At 46.2% G+C, this 19,475-nt stretch overlaps 6 protein-coding genes across 6 annotated transcripts; 3 read left to right on the top strand and 3 right to left on the bottom strand.

Annotated features, from left to right (window-relative positions):
* Nucleotides 1-28: 28 nt before the first annotated feature.
* T069G_11202 (phosphorylase superfamily domain-containing protein) lies at nucleotides 29-3,089 on the top strand (the record flags this gene model as incomplete). Its single annotated transcript, XM_056178407.1, has 4 exons — nucleotides 29-825; nucleotides 885-1,904; nucleotides 1,976-2,376; nucleotides 2,431-3,089. The coding sequence occupies 4 exons, from the start codon at nucleotides 29-31 to the stop codon at nucleotides 3,087-3,089; spliced, it is 2,877 nt and encodes a 958-aa protein (XP_056023281.1).
* Nucleotides 3,090-4,007: 918 nt separating this feature from the next.
* On the top strand, nucleotides 4,008-5,225 carry T069G_11203 (phosphatidylserine decarboxylase domain-containing protein; the record flags this gene model as incomplete). Its single annotated transcript, XM_056178408.1, has 5 exons — nucleotides 4,008-4,067; nucleotides 4,122-4,163; nucleotides 4,221-4,356; nucleotides 4,415-4,973; nucleotides 5,027-5,225. The coding sequence occupies 5 exons, from the start codon at nucleotides 4,008-4,010 to the stop codon at nucleotides 5,223-5,225; spliced, it is 996 nt and encodes a 331-aa protein (XP_056023282.1).
* A 2,546-nt stretch (nucleotides 5,226-7,771) lies between these two features.
* On the top strand, nucleotides 7,772-8,846 carry T069G_11204 (uncharacterized protein; the record flags this gene model as incomplete). Its single annotated transcript, XM_056178409.1, has 2 exons — nucleotides 7,772-7,882; nucleotides 7,938-8,846. The coding sequence occupies 2 exons, from the start codon at nucleotides 7,772-7,774 to the stop codon at nucleotides 8,844-8,846; spliced, it is 1,020 nt and encodes a 339-aa protein (XP_056023283.1).
* An 851-nt stretch (nucleotides 8,847-9,697) lies between these two features.
* T069G_11205 (uncharacterized protein) lies at nucleotides 9,698-10,296 on the bottom strand (the record flags this gene model as incomplete). Its single annotated transcript, XM_056178410.1, has 3 exons — nucleotides 9,698-9,803; nucleotides 9,864-10,045; nucleotides 10,114-10,296. The coding sequence occupies 3 exons, from the start codon at nucleotides 10,294-10,296 to the stop codon at nucleotides 9,698-9,700; spliced, it is 471 nt and encodes a 156-aa protein (XP_056023284.1).
* A 1,269-nt stretch (nucleotides 10,297-11,565) lies between these two features.
* T069G_11206 (response regulator receiver domain-containing protein) lies at nucleotides 11,566-14,603 on the bottom strand (the record flags this gene model as incomplete). The annotated part of the gene is made up of 2 exons (XM_056178411.1): nucleotides 11,566-14,034; nucleotides 14,085-14,603. 2 exons carry the CDS (start codon nucleotides 14,601-14,603, stop codon nucleotides 11,566-11,568), a joined length of 2,988 nt encoding a protein of 995 aa, XP_056023285.1.
* Nucleotides 14,604-16,341: 1,738 nt separating this feature from the next.
* On the bottom strand, nucleotides 16,342-18,462 carry T069G_11207 (ankyrin repeats (3 copies) domain-containing protein; the record flags this gene model as incomplete). The annotated part of the gene is made up of 1 exon (XM_056178412.1): nucleotides 16,342-18,462. One exon carries the CDS (start codon nucleotides 18,460-18,462, stop codon nucleotides 16,342-16,344), a length of 2,121 nt encoding a protein of 706 aa, XP_056023286.1.
* Nucleotides 18,463-19,475: the final 1,013 nt, after the last annotated feature.

Raw genomic sequence — 19,475 nt, forward strand, 5'->3', positions numbered from 1 at the left:
AACAGGCAATCAAATACACAGACATGCCATGCTTCCAACAGAGTCTCTTGGGTGGATTGGCTTTCAAGCACTAAAGGTGCGCTTGGTGGGCCGACTTGCACCGTTTGCAAGTCGCAAAGCAAGCGTAGATCGTCCCACCAGGATTCAAAACGACGCTGATCTATTGGATTGCGACCTGCGCGACATCTTGAAGACAGCAACTTTAGACGTCGACCTATCAGTCGAGGAATACCATGACTTACACCAGAGGGCACATGGTCTTTTGGTGTCTCTCGATCATATGGTGAATGAAGAGTTTATTGGAAGATATGAAGATGACGACAATTCTCTGGGCGAGTCTCACGATATCGCAAAAGTCGGCAGCGTCTACCCAAGGCTAGCTGCCTTGATGCTATTCCTCGATGCATCAAACCACAACCAATTCGACTTATTGAGCGACCCAAGCTCGTCTCTTTTTACCTTGCCTTCCGGAGCGATCAGAAACCAAGCTGTAAGCCAAATAGCGGCTTGGAAAGCAGCTTTACAGCGGTTGATAGCGAGATCAGATCAATCACAGAGCCGACATGATGCTTTCAGGCCACAGATGCGCCCAGATGAGCCAAAGCCCAAGCTGCATCAAAATACCGTGATGCAAAACCCTGTGGGCATTGTCATGGATGCCATTTTCAAGGAATTTCAACAAGTAAATTGCGGCATGACACACGAGATTAAGTTGAGAGTCTTGGATGAATCGCATACAGACTCAAGCCGGCCAAAAATTGAAATGCTCATGTCCTGTTGCCAGTCTGGGTGTGACTGGCAAGAGGCTGTTTGCGACTCTATTCAGTAATTGAACTTACTAAAACATATTGGTCATCAGAAGCACAAATCTGACAGATATATAGGGCGCCGATGAATCTCAGGAAGAAAAATAATATTTGCATCGCTATTCACGAAACATGGAAGCAACGTACAAAACTTCGCCTATTCTTTGACCAGAGAGGACTATTCGATATTACAGACGAGGAGCCGCCGATGGCCACGTCCCTTCATGACTATGAAGAAGAAACTCTGAATTCGTTATTCGATAAAAACATGTTCCGTCCAATCAGTCCCGGAGCCTATCTACAAGGCTTAGCCATAGAAAGATTTGATCACAAAGAAAAGACGTCGCTAGCCTTGGCCCTAGCTAGATGTCTCATGGTCTTTTTTGACAAAACCCTTGAGCGCGCATTTTGTAATTGGAATGCTAACAGTATATTCATCATGCGCTCAGCTCGTTCTCACGGGGAGCCGCCGTGGTGGCATATTTTGGTGAGATCACGTCCTCCTACCTCCAGGCAACCTAATATTCACGATAAAATCGGCCCTGGCAATCCAATTCTCCTGTCATTTGCCAAATTGTTGCTGGAAATTGTCAACGGTGAGCCGATTAAACTCGAGGTCGATCCACAAAATATTAACAAAAACATTGGGAATTGGGCTCAGATGTGTGGCTACGTGGAAGAGGCGCGACAAGACCGAAACAGCTTCTATCTTCAAGCTGTCCAAGGATGTTTGTATCTACACATGCACCTACAAAGAGGCCAAGATGAACAAACTGCTTTGTCAGGGATCGCCATGAGAGAGGTCATATATGAACAGATTGTCCGGAACCTAGAGAAGGAGCTTCATCCTGAGGGACTAAAGCGGAAACGCCGAGGATCATTTTCTGAACCTTCCCAATCCAACAAAGTATACATCACGGAGCCTTTACAACTGGATAATCGCCATGAAGAGAGCTTTACGTCTCGGGTCATGAAAAACACTCAGAGTATCTCATTATCTCACAGCAACATAAAGGATGATCCGTCCACACGGATCTTACGACGGAGTACTTCTAACTTTTCTACCTACAATAGTTCGGAAGCTCTCTCCAATAATTTGTTCGTAACTCACCTGTTTATGACCCTTTTATTAACTGGAGAAGGAGTTTGAGTATTAATTCGTGCCTTAGTTTCCGCTCTGCAACCATGACACCCATGGCTCCTCCAGACCGCGACCATTTTGATGTTGCGATTATCTGTGCCATCCCTACGGAATATAATGCTATTTGTCAAATATTCGATGAGTTTTGGGACGAGGACGGCGATCGCTACGGCAGAGCTGCCGGTGATCTCAATACCTACACAACAGGCCGCATTGGGAAGCACAACGTCGTCCTTGCGCTTCTCCCACAGATGGGAAAGTCCAATGCTGCAGCCGCAGCCGCTAGCTTCAGATCAAGTTATAACAACATCGAGTTGGCACTACTTGTGGGCGTTTGCGGAGGCGTGCCTCGCACTGATTCCTTTGCAGAGGATGAGATTCTCCTAGGCGATGTGGTGATTAGCAGGGCAGTTGTCCAATACGACTTTGGTAGGAAATATCCTAATGGGTTCGTACGCAAGAGCTCTTTTCAGGACAACCTAGGCAAAGCTTCAAAGAATATTCAAGGTCTCTTGAATACTTTTGAGACTGATAGGGGACTAAGTCTGCTTCAAAGACAAACGGCCCAGTTCTTGACACAGCTTCAAAACACGGGGCAAAACAAGAATCGTCGAACACTTAACAAGTACCGATACCCTGGGACGGCCAAAGACAGGCTATTTAGACCAGATTATCGTCACAAGCATCGCGACTCACGAGCTAGCACCTGCACTATTTGTAGCAGTGACACCAATGCTGTTTGCGAAGAGGCTTTGGGTGAGACTTGCGAGGCGCTGGGATGCGAAGAGAGCTATTTAGTCGAAAGGGAGCGTCTCCAGGAAAAACAAGAGCTTGAAGAGAGCAACCACGAGGAAGCACAGGAGCCCGCAATCCACATCGGTGCCGTCGCATCAGGCGATACAGTTCTGAAGTCTGGAGAGGATCGCGATAACATTGCGGCAAAAGAAGGTGTTATTGCCTTTGAGATGGAGGGAGCCGGCATTTGGGGAGAGATTCCCTGCATTATTGTAAAGGGGGTTTGTGATTACGCTGATTCTCACAAGAACAAGAGGTGGCAGGATTTTGCTGCCGCAACTGCAGCTGCAGCTGCAAAGGCTCTCTTACACAGATATCCCAAGACAGAGAAGACGAGATATGAATGAATTGAAGTATTAAAATTGTATTAAGAAGTGCACGGTATTGCTGGGAGCTGACTGATTCTCAACAACCCCACCACACCACAACTTTATGCATCTCACCACATTTGTCACTCCGTAGGCCTGTGACTGAGACTCTTGGCTTACGTATACTGTCTCCTACTGGCCCGAAGAGAAATGGTCGTGAGAGCTCAGACCGGTGAGCCCATAGTTTGACTTACAGTGGCTTTACATGACCATTGAACCTTTTCTGCTCCACATATCGGAGCCCTGGCCGAAATACCAATGATCCAGTAGACATCTGGGCTATTCCTTAAATAACAGCAGGTATAGAAGATCATGTGGATCAATAACGCTCTGCGAATTAAACTGGGTGCTTGGAAGGTCCGTTGATACTAAGTTAATAATTGCTTAATTACTTAAGACAAGCACGGCGAGCGAGACTAAGGGCAATAACAAGCTTTGCAGCTACTCCCACACTGGAATTCTGTATTCTTCACGCCTTAGGCCATTCGTGTGATAAAACTGGACGGCTGCAGCATGCCCACGCGGACATAATTGGCCTGGTGTAAAGCTCCCGGTATCGCGGTGTTAGTTACCTTGCCAAGTTTTACATGCAAAAATAGAATCCAGACAGCCCTCCAAGTCACCTAGCATGTAATTCCGTTTCATATAGTGACTCAAAAATCCCGTGTTCCAGTTATTTCATGCCCTGTGGCCCTATAAAGTTCAACCTTGTGCTGCATTTATGTGTTGTGACGTCAAGTTACGTCGTCATGCACACATCATCAAACTCATCGAAGCAACCCCATAGTGCTCACAAGCAGAACTTACTATTTTGTTATAAACCGTCCGCTTGCTTTTGTTTTTCCCCTTCGCTTGGTCATGCTCTTCAACTGTAGTATTACAACATATATACCCATCATGACTATGTGGGGTTATATTCACGCGATAGCAGACTATTTGCTGTCCTGGGTGAAACTCGTATGTTGGAAAAGTATGCAACACTTCTAGAATAGAATTTTGACACCTTTATAGGAGCAAAATGCGGAAATTGGGTGGCGTTCGTTCAATCGAAAGGTCATATTTGAAGACTCGTGTATCCCATGTCACCAGTGTGCCTGACTTTGACTGCAGACCGGAAAGTTAGAGCGCGAACAACAGACACTATGGAAGAAGCTCAAGCTTCTCGTCTTATTTAACCCACTCATGGAATGGATTGATAGGAGTCAACTCATGCGTTTATACATGCATGAAGAGTCAATTGCAGAAGGTTTGCACCAGGCGCATGATTTTTTCCTGATAGGACAGGTTGTTGATATAAGCTGCAGGGCGAAGAGAAAGAACAACGAGTTCCAGGAGGCGCATCAAGGCTTTCGTTGACGCCTATGGAATAAACATGCATGATTTCGAGCCCTCTGATATCAGTCGCTATCCTACCTTTGAAGATTTCTTCACTCGTTCACTCAAAACAGCGTCGCGTCCCATTTGTGATCTTGACGACCCTTCCCATGCCGTCGTGGTGGCTGACTCGAGAGTCGTCGTCTTCAATTCCATTGAGGAAGCAAAAGCGTTGTGGATCAAAGGCAAGAACTTTGGCCTCAATGATCTAGTCATGAGTAATGAAGTAGGTGATAAGTTTAGAGATGCTGCCATTGCGAGCTTTCGGCTTTCACCGCAGGACTACCACCGGTACCACTCACCTGTCCAGGGTACAATCCAAAGCTTTCAGAGCTTACCGGGCGATTACTACCAGGTCGATCCTGTAGCTTTACAAAGCAAGGTGGATATATTAACACGCAATAGACGGGATTTCGTTGTAATTGAGACGAAGGAGTTTGGGGAAGTTCTATTTGTGGCGATTGGTGCGACGGACGTCGGAAGCGTGCAGTAAGTTGTTGAATATACGGGAAACACTATAAAGTACTAACTGGCTACTTTAGTATCCACGAGAAATATCAGAGGACCGGGCAAACTGTTAAGAAAGGAGATGAACTGGGCGTTTTTCAGTTTGGAGGCTCATCTATTATTGTTGCTTTTCAACGTGGCAGTATCAAATTTGACGATGATCTGTTGGGACTAAGTGAGCAGAAAATCCAGACGTCTGTGGAGGTTGGTATGAGCCTGGGGTGTTCTACGTGAGAGGTTTCAGAGAGGGTCTTACATGAATATATGAGAAACTTTGCACATATTCTGCGTCCATTAGGTCTGTGCCATGGAGCTACGCAAGTTGGCCAATAGGAATAGTCTCTCGGCGAAACTCGAGCTCAGCCAACACCTCAGACTAAACAAGACCTTGGGGGCATTAGACTTATCTGCTCCCAGAATATTGGTCTGTGCAAATGTTGCTTCCGGTGTAAGGCAGGTAGGTTGTTCAGCGATCCAGTCTGCTTGAATTCGCCGCCTCCCTCCGCCTCGCCATATTCCCATTAGCCTATTAATTTACTCCAGGATACCGGCCAGCAGGAGTACTGACAACTACGTCGCCAAGTCAAATCTTAAGGGGGAATGCCTCCGCCGATACTAACCATTAAGCCAAACTTAATAGATAGAAAGGTGTAGATCATCCAGGTCACGAACGTTGCTGCGTAGGCTATAATAATGTTATACTTGCTGATCGACCCCAAGGTGTATGGATTTGGGTCATTAGGCGGTTTTGGAAGACAGATGTGTCTATCCTCCAGCATAGCCGTCGCCGCAGCCTGCTCTTTGGATGAGCACAGACCCATCCAACCGTGTATTCATCATGAGTTTTAGTCTTAGTAGCTAGTTATCAGCTAGGTGGTAGTAAGAACAAATAATTCTTTCCAACTTTTCTTAAGGAGATTTTCTCTTATAGCAACTCACCAGTAGAAGACTTGTTTCGTTTCAGCTCATATGGTCAGTAGCGATCAATACTTACGTATAAGGCATCAATACATACTGCAGTCTGGGCTCCATCCAGCAATGGGCGATCAGCCAGTGTGGCGGCAAGAAGACTTGTCTAAGATTTCACACCCACCTTTTAGGGAAATATGGAGCAAAGTCTGCATTAACCTGCCCACACATTCTTTGCTCAAGCCGTAGACACGATGACCTTCTTCTTTGGAATTATTGGCAACTACAGACCCGCGCAGAATAAATTGTACAAAGATCTGCTAGCTTCCAGCGCTGCTCTCTGAGAGAAGGGCTAATGTGAGGCATTGTGACATCACTAGAAATGGCTCCGGACGCCGTCTGATTGGCCAGTAGCAAGCCGCGTTGTCTTTTGTTACTCTTCGTCTGCGACATTTCAATGGCTAAGTGGTTGCGACACCAGAAAATGTGGCAAGAGATTTCCACATGATATTTAATGAGATAGTTTTACTAGAGATATGACGTGACGGAATGATCGGGACAGTTACCACTATTACTCATTCTGCTGTATGTGTTATTGTAATACACACTAGCTGTACTGGCTAGTGTTTATGAACAACTATAAGAGGCATTGCCATCAAATATACAGGATTTTGCTACTGCAACTGCAGCCGCAGCTGCAAAGGCTCTTTTACGCAGATACCCCAAGACAGAGAGTGCGAGATATGAGTGAATTGAAGCATCAAAATTGCATGAATAAGTTCACCGCATCGCGGGCTTTCAGCAGCCCCACCACACCGTCCTGCATCTCACCACATTTGTTATAGACTGCATATTAGCAGTGTTGGTTCGACGTGTTGAAGATGTCGAGATGCCAAAAAAGCAAAAAAGAAACAACATACAACAGCCGGTGTTCGCTGATGGTCTCCCACTCAACTACTAATCTGCCGGTTAGTGGCTTGTCTCTGGGGGAGCAGACGAGACCCCGAATTTTCCACTACCTATGGTCGTATGTGCAAGTTCACGGCTCTATTCAACTTATATACTCGTACGAGTATCCCCTCTCCTGCAAACCCCTGTCCTAGGTCAACTCTGCCGTGTCTCAGCCGGTTCTATATTCTGCTTCTATTGGTGTAGCCGTGTGAGATATCACTTTTTTTTAAATTGCTTTGCAGCAGCTGCCTAGTATTAGCGCCAGCATGTAAGCAAGGCTGCATGGTGGCGTCTCTAGAGCCAACAACAAAAAAGCAGTACTGATATTTTATAAAAGGGGCAAAGAAAACAAAAGAAGAAAGATGTTCTGAGGTACCTGGTTGTAGTAATAAATATCTCCTGCCGCCTTTGTGACACTAATTACATAACTGGAGCCAGACAGGTTTTCTTTACCTTGTTTCGTCCAATACCGTTAAATATAATGTCTCGTGCTACTCGCCAAAGCCACCACAACAGTAACAGAATAACAACTCCATTGATAAATAACGTTATAAATAGCGGGTTTGAGAGGGTCAAAGAAGTCTTCTGCTCCTTGGCAATTTCCGAATGTGAACCGAAGCACTTGGATCAACTATGGCAAGAGCTGAGAAGATCATATGACGCTGAAGATACTCATAATAGCCAGCCGTTTCCAAATTGGGCCCTCAAAAATCTTCCGCTGGTATAGATGAAAGCAATGATCAGGCAAGCCTACTACAAAGACCTCGGAGCCCTGGACCATAATGCAGCTACTGTCGCGACGCATTGGAACACCGAACCATGGAAATTTGTTCTTTTTTTCAACTATATCGAGCAGGCTAGAGCACGACTTTTAAGCAAAATTTCTAAAAAGCGCCCGACCATCACATTCGAACAATTGTATGGGGAAGTCCGGCGCAATCGGCTCAAGCGGCTCAGTGCCCCAAAGGTTTCCAATAGGCGTCCAAAGGATCCTAGAGGTCATTTTTACATATCGGATTATAAAGGCTGCTGTTCGTAAAGTTCATGTCGTTACTAGATTTGCTCAAGCTTATTTAAGTAGTGCAGGAAACTGTCGATGGAGATGGTATTGATGAAGAGATTGAAGACGAGAGCGAGGTTGAGAACGAGACTGGAGATGAAGACAACGAGAACATTGACCAAGACGAGATTGAGATTGGCCAAGAACCTTATTTCCAACTCATCAATGAAAACATCAATATGGGTCATCAAGAAGGCGATAATGTTGATGGTATTAGTACACGAGATGAAGAGTACACGATTGTCAGCGATGATGAAGATGATACATCCGCATCTTCCCTTCGGGCAAATATGCCCACACCGGGGACAAATTCTCCAATCGATACCCTCGATGACTCAGAACATAGGACTCCAGTTGGGCCTACTAGAGAAGCAAATACAGTGGATGACGGTAGTCTTACAATAACGGATCTTCTTCAGGATGAGGCGCAGAGACAAGATGTGGACCAGACGCCACCGTCATCCCCGGACATATATTCTACCGTTCGCTCATTCGTCGATTCAGAAGAACCACAGCTTGAATATGTTGCCAAACAGCTTGAAAATGCTACCAAACGGTTTGAAAATAGACAAAAACGATTTGAAGACGCGAAATCGATTCTAACTGGTCTTGCTGAGTTAGAAAGGGAAGATGCAGTCAAAACAAACAATATTAAAGAGATTGATGACAATCTTAGCAATAGAAAAGCTGAATGGGATAATTCTCAACCTACTCCAACATCTATTGGAGACACATCTCTCGAAGAGTATATGTCTAGAGCAAAGTCATTCTTTTTGGGCGTGGAAGAAGGGAAAACAAAGCGTCAGGCAGAGGAGAGTGGGCTTGCGGAAAACAAAAATAAGAGAGCGAAACTGAAGGCTGAGTTCAAAGAGCTCCAGGCTACTGCAGCAAACAGAGAGCCCTCTTTACCGATACGCTCTCTGGAATCATTTTAAGAAGCTTCACCTAGGCTTCTAACGCTTATGGAATCATTTTTCTTTCACATGGTTTTATTGATGCTTAGTTATGAACGGCATGTCTAGAAAGTTATGCTATTGTGTGTATAGACTTTTGTCATTCCGTGGTTTGCTTGTTCAGGGAGAGCGGTAATGATTGAGATTTCAAGTAGGGCAATTTTCTGTATTTATATTAAAGCGCATCATCGCAAGTTCAGCTATTTCCTTTATTAATTAAATTGTATTTTTATTACCCGTTCCTGCGCCGATTTTCGCATCCGCAGAAATAAGGCTGACCGTTGAATGATGCGCCAAGAAGCTGGTTGAGAATAGGGTATGCCTGTGCCTCAACATACACTGTTTTGTATTGAGATAAGCTAATGAACCGGCACAGTGGCTATCATAGTCTACGTTTTTATGATCCAGTCTTCTCCGTATACAATACATATCAATAGAAACAACCACCTCATGGGGATATAGGAGATCAGACAACCACAGGTATATTATAGAAGATACTATAAGTGGCACAGCTGTCGATACTATTCAAAACTATAGTTGTGATCCAATTACTTTTATATTTTATATACAATGCTAAATATGTACCTAATTTAGTAGGGCTGACGGGTAACCCTTGCACGAATACTCCGTAACAGAGTGGGTTACACAATGCTACCTGAATACCTATTTCAGTAGGGCTGAGGGGAAACCTTATCAAATAAAAGGTTATGAAACAAAATGAGTCATAATCAACTCTACCAACACTCGTCCAAAGCGGTGACTGTTGGCAGTTGTTAAATGGTAACCCAAGGTTAAGAACCCTTACTTGCCCGTCAAATCCTTTCCACTAACCATTAAACAAAGTAGTAGATAGAGTGGCACTGGCCACTTCCTCGGAAGAACATGGTGTGCTTGTCGTCCTTGAAACCCGCGTAGGCACGGAACTGGTTGCCACCATCGCTACATCACATTACATTAGTCTGAGAGCTTAACCGCGCCGGAGAGTTTTGCAAGACTTACCCAACGTGGACAAAGTTTGGCTGCGACTGCGCATCGCTGTTGACAAACCAAGAGAATCGAGCGCCAGAAGAGAATGTGCAGGCCTGAGCTTGTCCCTCCCATGTGAACCAGAAGTTGACTCCCATCGTGCAGATGTTGTCACCAGAGGGCGAGAAGTTGCAGTTGCTGTCATTCTCGCAGAACTAACATAGCAATATGGTTATTTAGAAACCCTCAACAAGAGCTAGGTGATTGTGGGTTGTGAACTTACAACAACGTGGGAGCTGGGGGGCACAATGGTACCCTCGCCTCCAAAGCCATCACAGTTCACAAGGTGAACACCTGAGCCATCACCACGCTTAAGGAGCTCATTGATGCTTCCCTCTGCCGCGTCAGCGACAGGAGCGGCAGCTGCGAGCCCGAGGAGAGGTGCGAGAAGAGCGAAGAAAAGCATTGTGAATCTGTTTGTCCAAACTAGGGAACTCTTTGTGTTGGAAGACTGAGTTGATTGGTTGAGTTGTGGAATAGAGTTCTCGGATCGTCGCAAAAGTGGAAGGAACTTGAGACTCTTTATAGAAATGATTGTCGCTGTGATGGGTTGATGGGTTTATTGATGGAAAAAAAACTTACAGCCTTATGGCTTGTGATACCCAACTTTCACGGCTTGACTCGCTCGAATTACCCAGTTTGATAGCCGAGCCCATATGAAGCTATAACATTCGCAGCTACATAAATAAGCTGACCTTTTGATAGCGCTTACGGCCCACTATAGTCCCTGCAGGTATGGGAGCACAAGTGCGGTGTAGTGTCAATTGTAATTGGATATTTACGAGTATAAGGTATGTAGCCTATGTATATCAACTTATAGAAGGGTTTCGCTATGCTTAACTTTATACTTAGCGCGATAGTCAACTCCTAACAGAGGATAAGGTATAGAAGTGCAATGTCCACTGTTCGGAGCAGCACAAACCGCGGCATCAACTGGTCATACTATTGTTCTCAATAATTATCTAAGTAATTAACCCAAGGCGAACAAGTCCTCAATATTAGAAATCGCCCAGACCATGTAACTACCCCATTGGTAAAGCAAGTTAGTAAGGAACACAAGGCTTACGTTCTACGCGGGTCGATGGTTTATGACCTTCCTAGATTGTCTATGTGCTTGAATTGACTAAGTCCAACGTTGCCGCATCCGGGAGGTTATAAAGAAGCTGCGGTCGGCTGTCAAATAACGCTCTAGATTAATACGCAGCAACTATTTTTAAAGCACGCCGAGATTTGTAAAAGGATTGGATAGGGGTGCTCTGGACATGGCTACCAAATAGTACACTTATATGTTCTCTGCATATATTAAACAACACACTAGCATACAGAAGCTGACCAATGCGGAGACAAAGTGTTACTATTGGTGGGATTATTAACAATAAATCATCACTCAAAAATGATCTATATCTTGTGACGTCGCTCGCTGGCCTACCTCGTATACTGTAAGGCTGTACTGTACTGTACTCTGAGACATTGGGTAAGGTTCTCGTATAAGTCGTATTGTGGCTCATTGACATATCTACGTCTGGCAGTGCTCATTCGTATTTCGTCGCACTGAAGAGCCGTTGGGGTACTGGGTTATCAACGGATTGGCGGACTACAAGATATGGAAGATGGCGGGCGGCGACAGACGGCCGCGCATATGTTGGTGTGCTCGTGTACTGCATTTATACGGTCCTTAGCCGGCTTTAAATTTTGGAAAATGCCGAGCCACATTACGATCCAAAATTTTGATGCCGACGGGTTTCACCAGATATTCATCAGCGCCAACGTCCTCTGCAGTCGTTTTGTCTGTCGGGCTGTCTTGGCCGGTCACGATAAACATGATACTTTGTCCCCATTTGTTCTGTTTCTCCAGCTGGCGTATCTGTTGGGTGGCTTTGAATCCATCGCAGACTGGCATTTGGAGATCCATGAAGATTAGGTGGATCCCTGCTCCCTTGCCGGCGGTGGCCAGGGATTGTTGCCGGGAAAATATCTCCACAGCTTGCAGGCCGTCAGTTGCACAGTGGTAAGGGAGTCCCCGTTTGGTGCAATACATCTGCAAAATGCGGAGATTGATGACATTGTCATCAACGAGTAGTGCCGTAGGCGTGGAGATTGTGAGCGCGGTGGGGATTGAAGTATCATAATTTATATCCTCGGGAGGCGTTATTAAGCCAGTTTCGGCCGCGTTACCTGCCGTTGGCTGAGCCGCCTGTTCATTTGGACCGGTTGAGGGCTTGTCCTCATTCTCTGTGCTCAGATCTGTGATTATTTCCAAGGGATTGATCGAGGAATCGGCCGGTCCAGGCGTACATGCATTTGAGGTTTTCATATTTGAAAGATATTTGTCTGCCTCTTCGAGCGCTGAGCTTATCGTGGAAGGTAAAAAGGGGGCGCTGATATATATTATGTTCCTAGATGTCTGATCCAGGAAGCATTTCCCTTCTGAGGCCGGCACAAGACAGAGAGCAACGTATCCTGATGGGATCTGGGACATGTTTGAGCGATGCTTCCTCAAGTCTGACACAAAATCAAAAATGGCAAAGGAGTCATCCAGGCTGTCCGAGGATTTAAAGCCATGCCAGGCCAGGAAACGAGTGAAGTGGTCGAACAACATTGTGTTATCTGAGCCCGTCACCATGTTGTAAAATTTGGAGGGTAAAGTATTGAATTTCTGGGCAAGGGGTTGTGATGAAAGTGGTACGCGGGCACAATCCATCTCCTGGAATGTGGCTTTGAAGTGTGACCCCCGGTTGACCTCTGATGATACCAAGCTGACAGACCCGTGGAGCAGTGTTGCCAGCCTAGATGCGATGGTCAGGCCGAGTCCAGCACCCAGTGAATGCATTTCGACCTTTTCATAAGGCTCGAATATGCGTTCATGGTGGTCAGGATGAATGCCACGGCCAGTGTCCTCGACATCAACGATTAGTTGTTGGTGATCCGACTGTATCGATGTGGTTACCGTTATAATGCCTTTTGGAGTATTTTGAATGGCATTAATGATGATTGGTACCAAGCTATCACGAAGGAGGCCGAGGTCGGTCCGAAAGTTGATGCAATCCAGCGATGGGTCGTGGTGAAAGAAAACAGAGGCCTTATAACGAGTATCGTCTGAAGTTGTTTTGCGAAGCTCATTTCCCATCTCCATCTCAAGATCGTTAATAGTGTGTTCAGCATAGTGTCGATTCGTCATCGCGATGTCGGCCCATCGATTTAGAGTAATCATGTTGTTGACTATCGACATCAGATCTCGTCCTGCCGATTTGATGGTATCCAGATAGACGGTGGATTCTAAAAGTTTGGCCGTCAAATCTATGGCCGGCAATGATGTCGCATCCTTACTTTCACGCTGTTTCCGCAACAAAAGCTCTTCGGCCAGCAGGTCTACAGAACCGAGTATGCCATGAATTGGGGTTCGTAGCTGGTGAGAAATTCCGCGAAGAAACTTTTCTTTCGCTCTCATTACTTCCGTTAGGAGGCGCTTGTGCCATACCTGAGAGAGCATGGTTGCACAAGTATAAACAAACCAGGAATCAACATCATCAAACACCAGTCGAAAGTCTTTGGAAGCTACAACAAGCGAAGAAGGTCCCGCTAGGGTGTCGCATGGTGCAACAATGGCACGCACTACCCTGGTTGACGGGAAAGCCTTTTGGTTCGAGTTATTAATGAAATCGTCCAGGTAGTCTGTGTCCTCCCACAAACCACCCTCAAAGTCGGCCAAGGGTATAGGGTCATGATCTTCGATTTCGACACGGGCCTCCTTGGATGATTGTACATTTACTGCCGCATCTGGATACGTAGCCCTTAGTATCCGTAAAATTGGCTCTTCTGAAGATGTTTTGTCTGCTTCAGCTTGTGCGGATGAGATAAGTTCCGACATTCGGCGCCGGTCTCGCTGACGCCTTGCTCTCGCACATTGGACGATATCGGCGACGACCCAGTCGGCCAAGCGAGCGAGCGTTTGTTGTTGAGATTTGGTCAAAGGCTCCTGTTTTGTTCTTGAAGTGACACAAAGTGATCCAAGGCTAACGCAGTCTCCCGACTCATTTTGCAAGCGGAGTGGAGCTCCAGCGTATGCCCGTAGCCCACCAGACTCAACGTACGGTGAGTTTCTAAATCTCCAGTCTTCCATCATGTTTGGTAACAGAAAAACATTCTATCAAGGGTTAGTAAAACTCGACACACAGGACATGGCCATTCACGTACGCCGGGAGGCTGGGTAACGGTGTGTGCACACAAGGTCTCTCCACGTGGAAGAATGGCCAGAGGAAGCCCGATAGATGCCAGGCGAATGTAGTAATTGACATCGAGAATGCCAATGACGACGAACTCCCACCCAGTCGATTCCTGCGCCAAATGTGCCTTTTCCTGAAGTCCAGAAAGGAACTCGGTCTCGCTGAGGATATCGCGAGTGTAGTACCAAAGCATGGACGACCTCAATCTCTCATTCTCGGCTAGAAAGGCGCGCAGATATTTATCGGGGATGCACATGGGCTCGTCAGGGATTGACGATGCTGCAAATTCGTCCACCTTCGGAGGATAGAAGCATTTGTCTACTTCCGGGGTCCACGCTCCGATTGGCCTGTCCACATTGTCCGGATCGAAGACAGGCCAGACGGTCCGCGGGCGAGCCGGCGGGAGTCCATGTCTCGATGTTAGAATGGCGGCGTCTGCCTTTGGGAAGAACGGCTTCGGCCGCCCAGTATTACCAGAGGCCGTCGCCATGGGTGTATCCGTGGAAACGCGGTCCCAGCTAAGGGGCCTATTGTCGTCCTCACAGCATCGCCAATGGATGATGAATGCTTGGTCCTAGTGAGTAGAAACCTGTGCCTTGGAAGTTCTGTTGTTCTCGCAGGCCGTGTCCACGTGACGAGTCAACGCCCGCCCCGGAGCTTTTTGTCCTGACGATGTAGTGGGATCGAGATTTGCGCCGTAAATGTCGATGGTCGCGGCATTAGTTTGTCGACTACTAAGCAAGTTATGCATTGAAGACGGTCCCGATCATAGCCTAGCGCTTCTATGTGAGATGGGGCTTCGACCAAAGGAGGAATCTTCAACAACTTGCATAAACGGGGATACCCCGGATAAAATTCTTGAAACGATCAAGTTTTCAGAGGGAGATACTCGTTAATAAGCCTACCCCTTTGGAATGGCGAGTCCAGTGAGCTTGACAAAAGCACAGCTTATGCCTTTAAATGCTTGGCCGACTGATGTCTTGATGAATATTTCTTAATAGGGTTTCATATGCACAGACGTACATGACTCTTTAACCTTCCAAAGGGATCAGAAGGATGCGTAACCTACACTACTTTGGCAGTCTGTAAGCGGTCAATGTAGCTCTCTTCGAATTCGAACTGGACATCTCGTGTGGATCCAAAACGGAGACGCAGTATATAATAATAGAAGCCGTTGAACTTAAAACCCCGAAGGTTCCGCTACCATGGTTCATATGCACGTGCTCGCTCTTGCCTAACTCTATTCCCACTACCCGCTCCGAGAAGCAACCACACAGCCAACCAACCCGTATACCAACTTCATTTTAGATGATTCTCTATATTGTTGAGTGATTCAAGAAGCATTCTTTTGCAGAAATGCTCTTAAAACACTGAGATGGCGTTCTATTATATAATATGTAACCAAGAGCTGGTGACAACATGATCCTGCGCTTGATCAAGGCGTGTAAATGCTGATAGTGTTATATACTATCCATCCTTTACCAACAACTGGTTTCATATGGAGAAACTTTTGGCTTTGCTTAGTTAGTGTCTGTGTTCTAACGGGTGTTAGAAGGGTTGAACAATTCACAACAAGCACGCTGCGTTATAACGCATTGATCTTCAGAAGACTCGTCGAGGAGACAGCCAAAGACTTGGGTTAATGGTATAAACTTTAAATAGCTGAGAGAAGTAGTTTCTGCGGTTGGAGCATTCTGTGATATATCAATGGTAAAATCGATGTCAGCAACGGGTACTTTGCATTGTCTGGGGGATCGGGAGCCAAGGAATTCTTCAGGAGACTTCTCCGATCGACTTGACGAACAAAAAGAGAGTCGGTTCATAATTCAAGTGTCTTCCCCAGCGCAAGAAGAGGTCCGCTAGCATGTGGATGTCTCCTGGCCAGATGATGATGGGCTAATGAAATCTCATAGCCAGATGATGATGGGTTAATGAAGCTTATGTTTCCAAAAGTAACATGATTTCTTGGGCAGGTCAAGACTGGCTTAAAATTTTAATAGAAGAATTTATGATTGAAATAGATGATGCTTATCCCTTTTTTCACTGCTATGTCAAGCATGCCAAGAACAAATTTGATACACAAATCAGCACTGATTGTGGTATGAGGAGTATAATTAGAGTAACGAATACATGAGATGAGTAGGAGAATTTATCATGTCACGTTAAATAGGATATTCTGAAACGTTAATCAAATTGAAAAAAAAAAAGAAATACCCTTCGTTACATCGTCATGAGTTCGAAGCTCTTCTTCTTCCGCCTTGCTTACCCAATTCCACTTCCCAAAACTTTCTATATCTTTCTACTGCTCTTCGGCCGTCCTCCTTGAAAAAAATCTGAAGCCAGTCCTCGTCAGGCTGCTCTTGCAGATGGCAATCAGGTGTAGCGCCAGCCTCAAGCAGAATTTTGACAATGTTCCAATGACCACTGATGATAGCCCCGTTCAAGGCGGTGTGGTATTTTCCACCGCGTGCATTAATGCTAGCGTTTCTGTCTAGCAACATCCTTACTGATAGGGCCTGGCCCGAATAGGCGGCGGCCTGGAGAGCTGTATGGAACGTTCCGCCTTGTGCATTGACATCAATGTTCGGACATTGTTCAAGAAGATACTCTGTTCTCCTGGATGAAATGCTGATATCCGTACAATTCATGCAATCTATGATGAAATCTGCATGTACATCTTCGTGCTTGATCGCACACGCTATGTGCAGCGCAGAGCCTAATCGCTCGTTTACGATGTTTGGATTCATATGGTGCTTGAGTAGCACACTGATCCCTTCATGCCATTTTGAGCCTGTTTGTTTCTCCTTCATCATAGCGTGTAGGGCAGTGCCATACTCTGCGTGCTCATGATTGATGTCCATGCCGTGAGAAAGGAGAAGTTCAAGTACAGCGGTGACGCATCTGTGAGTGGCTATACGACGGATGACCGAATACCACGCGGCGCAGTCTTGGAGATGGAACTTTGCGCCGTGGTTGAGCAGCAACTCCACCGCTTCATAGTAGTCACAACTGCACGCAGCTGAGAGCGCCGTTCCATGCTTGCCGCCTTGTGCATTTACATCAGCGCCGCAATCCAACAGCCATCGTATTATTTGGGTGTTTCCCTCATCAAAATGTGACTGGCACGCAGCGATGAGTGCCGTTCCATACTCCTCACTTTGTGCATTCACGTCGGCGCCATGATCCAGCAGCAACCGCACACACTTTTCGCCCCAGTCACGTGTACAGGCAGCTATGAGTGCCGTCCCATACTTTCCGCCTTTGGCATTGACATCTAGGCAGTGTTTGAGGAGAGAGCGGAACGTTTCAGCTTCTTGGGGAAAGCGGTGAAAAAAGGCCTGTAGCGCAGATCCATACTCTCCGCCTTGATAGTTGATGTTGGCGCCTTTATCCATAAGGAGGTTGAAAATTGGTAAGGAGTCTTGTCGAGCAGCAGCAGCCAGTATTGGCGTGCCGAATCGACCACCTTCAGCGTTGACATCGGCACCTCGGTCAACTAGCAAGCGCACTGCCTCAATGGTCCCCTCGTAGCAAGCGACATGCAGCGGAGTGCCCCAGTTGTCATTACCTTTTTGGTCGACTTTGGCACCATTATCAAGGAGCAACTTCATCAACTCGACCTTTTCCTCGGAGAATCGCGACGCTGCCGCTGCGTGAAGAGCTGAGCCCCAGTGCCCTCCTTGAGCATTCACATCAGCGCCGTGCTCAATAAGAAGCTGAACGGCTTTTATTGGGAACTCCATTTCACCTAGGGAGATAATATTGCACGCAGCTTGTAGCGCTGTGGCGTACTCTCCACCACGAATGTTGGGATCTGCGCCGCAGTCCAAGAGCTTCTCGACGTAGTAAAGTTTGTGGGGTTCATATCTGTTGTTATGTTCTTCTGCTCTCAAGCATGCTACCTGGAGCGGCGTGCCGAGTTTCTCACTCAGCGCATTTATGTCAGCGCCTCTTTCCAACAACAGATCGAAATGTGCATAATGCCAATCGGCTATTGCCTTGTGTAGTGCGGTCCCACGCTGTGTATCCTGTATATCAATATTCATCCCATGGTCGAGAAGATACTTCAAACATTGTGTGTCCCATCTAGAAATACACACAAATAATGGCGGTTGAGAGTTGACATCGGCCCCTTTGCTGACAAAAAGCTCCAGAATATTCATGTGTCCACCGCGCACGGCCGCATGTACTGCTGAATCCCATCTGCCGCAATGCGCATTGATGTTGGCGCCCTTTACCAGAAATAATTGCACAATATCCAAGTGACCTCCATAGGTCGCATAACAGAGTCCAAAATCCAAATCTTCTTGCGTAATATACTCATTCGCACAATGTTTCTCAGCGATCATTACCTCGGTTAACTGGCGGAAGCCGCTGTAAGCAGTGTAACAATGTGGCTTCTTCAACATATATTTGAAATCAGGCTTGCTGGCTCTTGTTACTCGGCCGGTTGAATGAAGCCATAGCCTTGCTTGGCTTTCTTGGCTGGCATGAGTGAGCAATAACAATAGGCTTAGGCTATGGTCGGCAAGTGCAAATACAGCGCTGAATATGACTTTAGCTGACCACTGCGCAAGGGGTATTTCTTCGAGATGCATCGCCCAATACTTAATTGCGTAGTCTGTTAAAGGATAGGTCACTTGCAAATCAGATATGGTTGGTTCAGTGCTTCTCTCGACTGTAGTGTTCAGGTGCGTAAGATACGCGAGACACGAACGCGCGATATAGATATAGGCGTCCGTTTCCGTAAACAAGAAGACGGAGGTAGGCCTTTCTTCTATTCTATTAGAAGTCAAATATTCTTTGATGGAAAAGTGAACAAGGCGGACTCTTTCATTGTTGCGGCCCCAATCTTCTTCAACGACAATCAAGCCAGAAAAATTTCAAGAATTCGGTCATAAGTTGCATCAAGCCCGATTGGAAGATCTAGGAGTGCTGCGTGGATCTCTGGTACAGACGAAAGCTCTTGTAGTACTTCAAGTTGGAAGCATACATATTGAAACCTTAACGCAAAGCTATTGTTAGCAACACTTCACTGATTAGTATGGACGAACATCTTCCGACTCACATGCTATCCGCCTTCTGAATAGTGTGACTGCTTCACCTCCTCCTTTATATCAATTGACCAATCCTGGAAATTATTCGTCGCTAGTGTTGAGATAATATATTGACGAATATCATCATTAAACCTCCACTGTAGGGCTGAAAGGTCAATCTCGATTTTTATTGGTGGATATAGAAGAATACGTATTCGGAGGTCAATATCTCGCTCTTTTCGGCTTGCTAAAAAACTGTGAAGGTTCTTGGGTGCATTTGAAAGGATGCAGTGCAAACTCTTCAACAGCTTTTCTCTTTGCCTGTT

This window comes from Trichoderma breve, assembly GCF_028502605.1.
Source record: "Trichoderma breve strain T069 chromosome 7 map unlocalized scaffold00008, whole genome shotgun sequence".
NCBI lineage: Eukaryota > Fungi > Ascomycota > Sordariomycetes > Hypocreales > Hypocreaceae > Trichoderma > Trichoderma breve.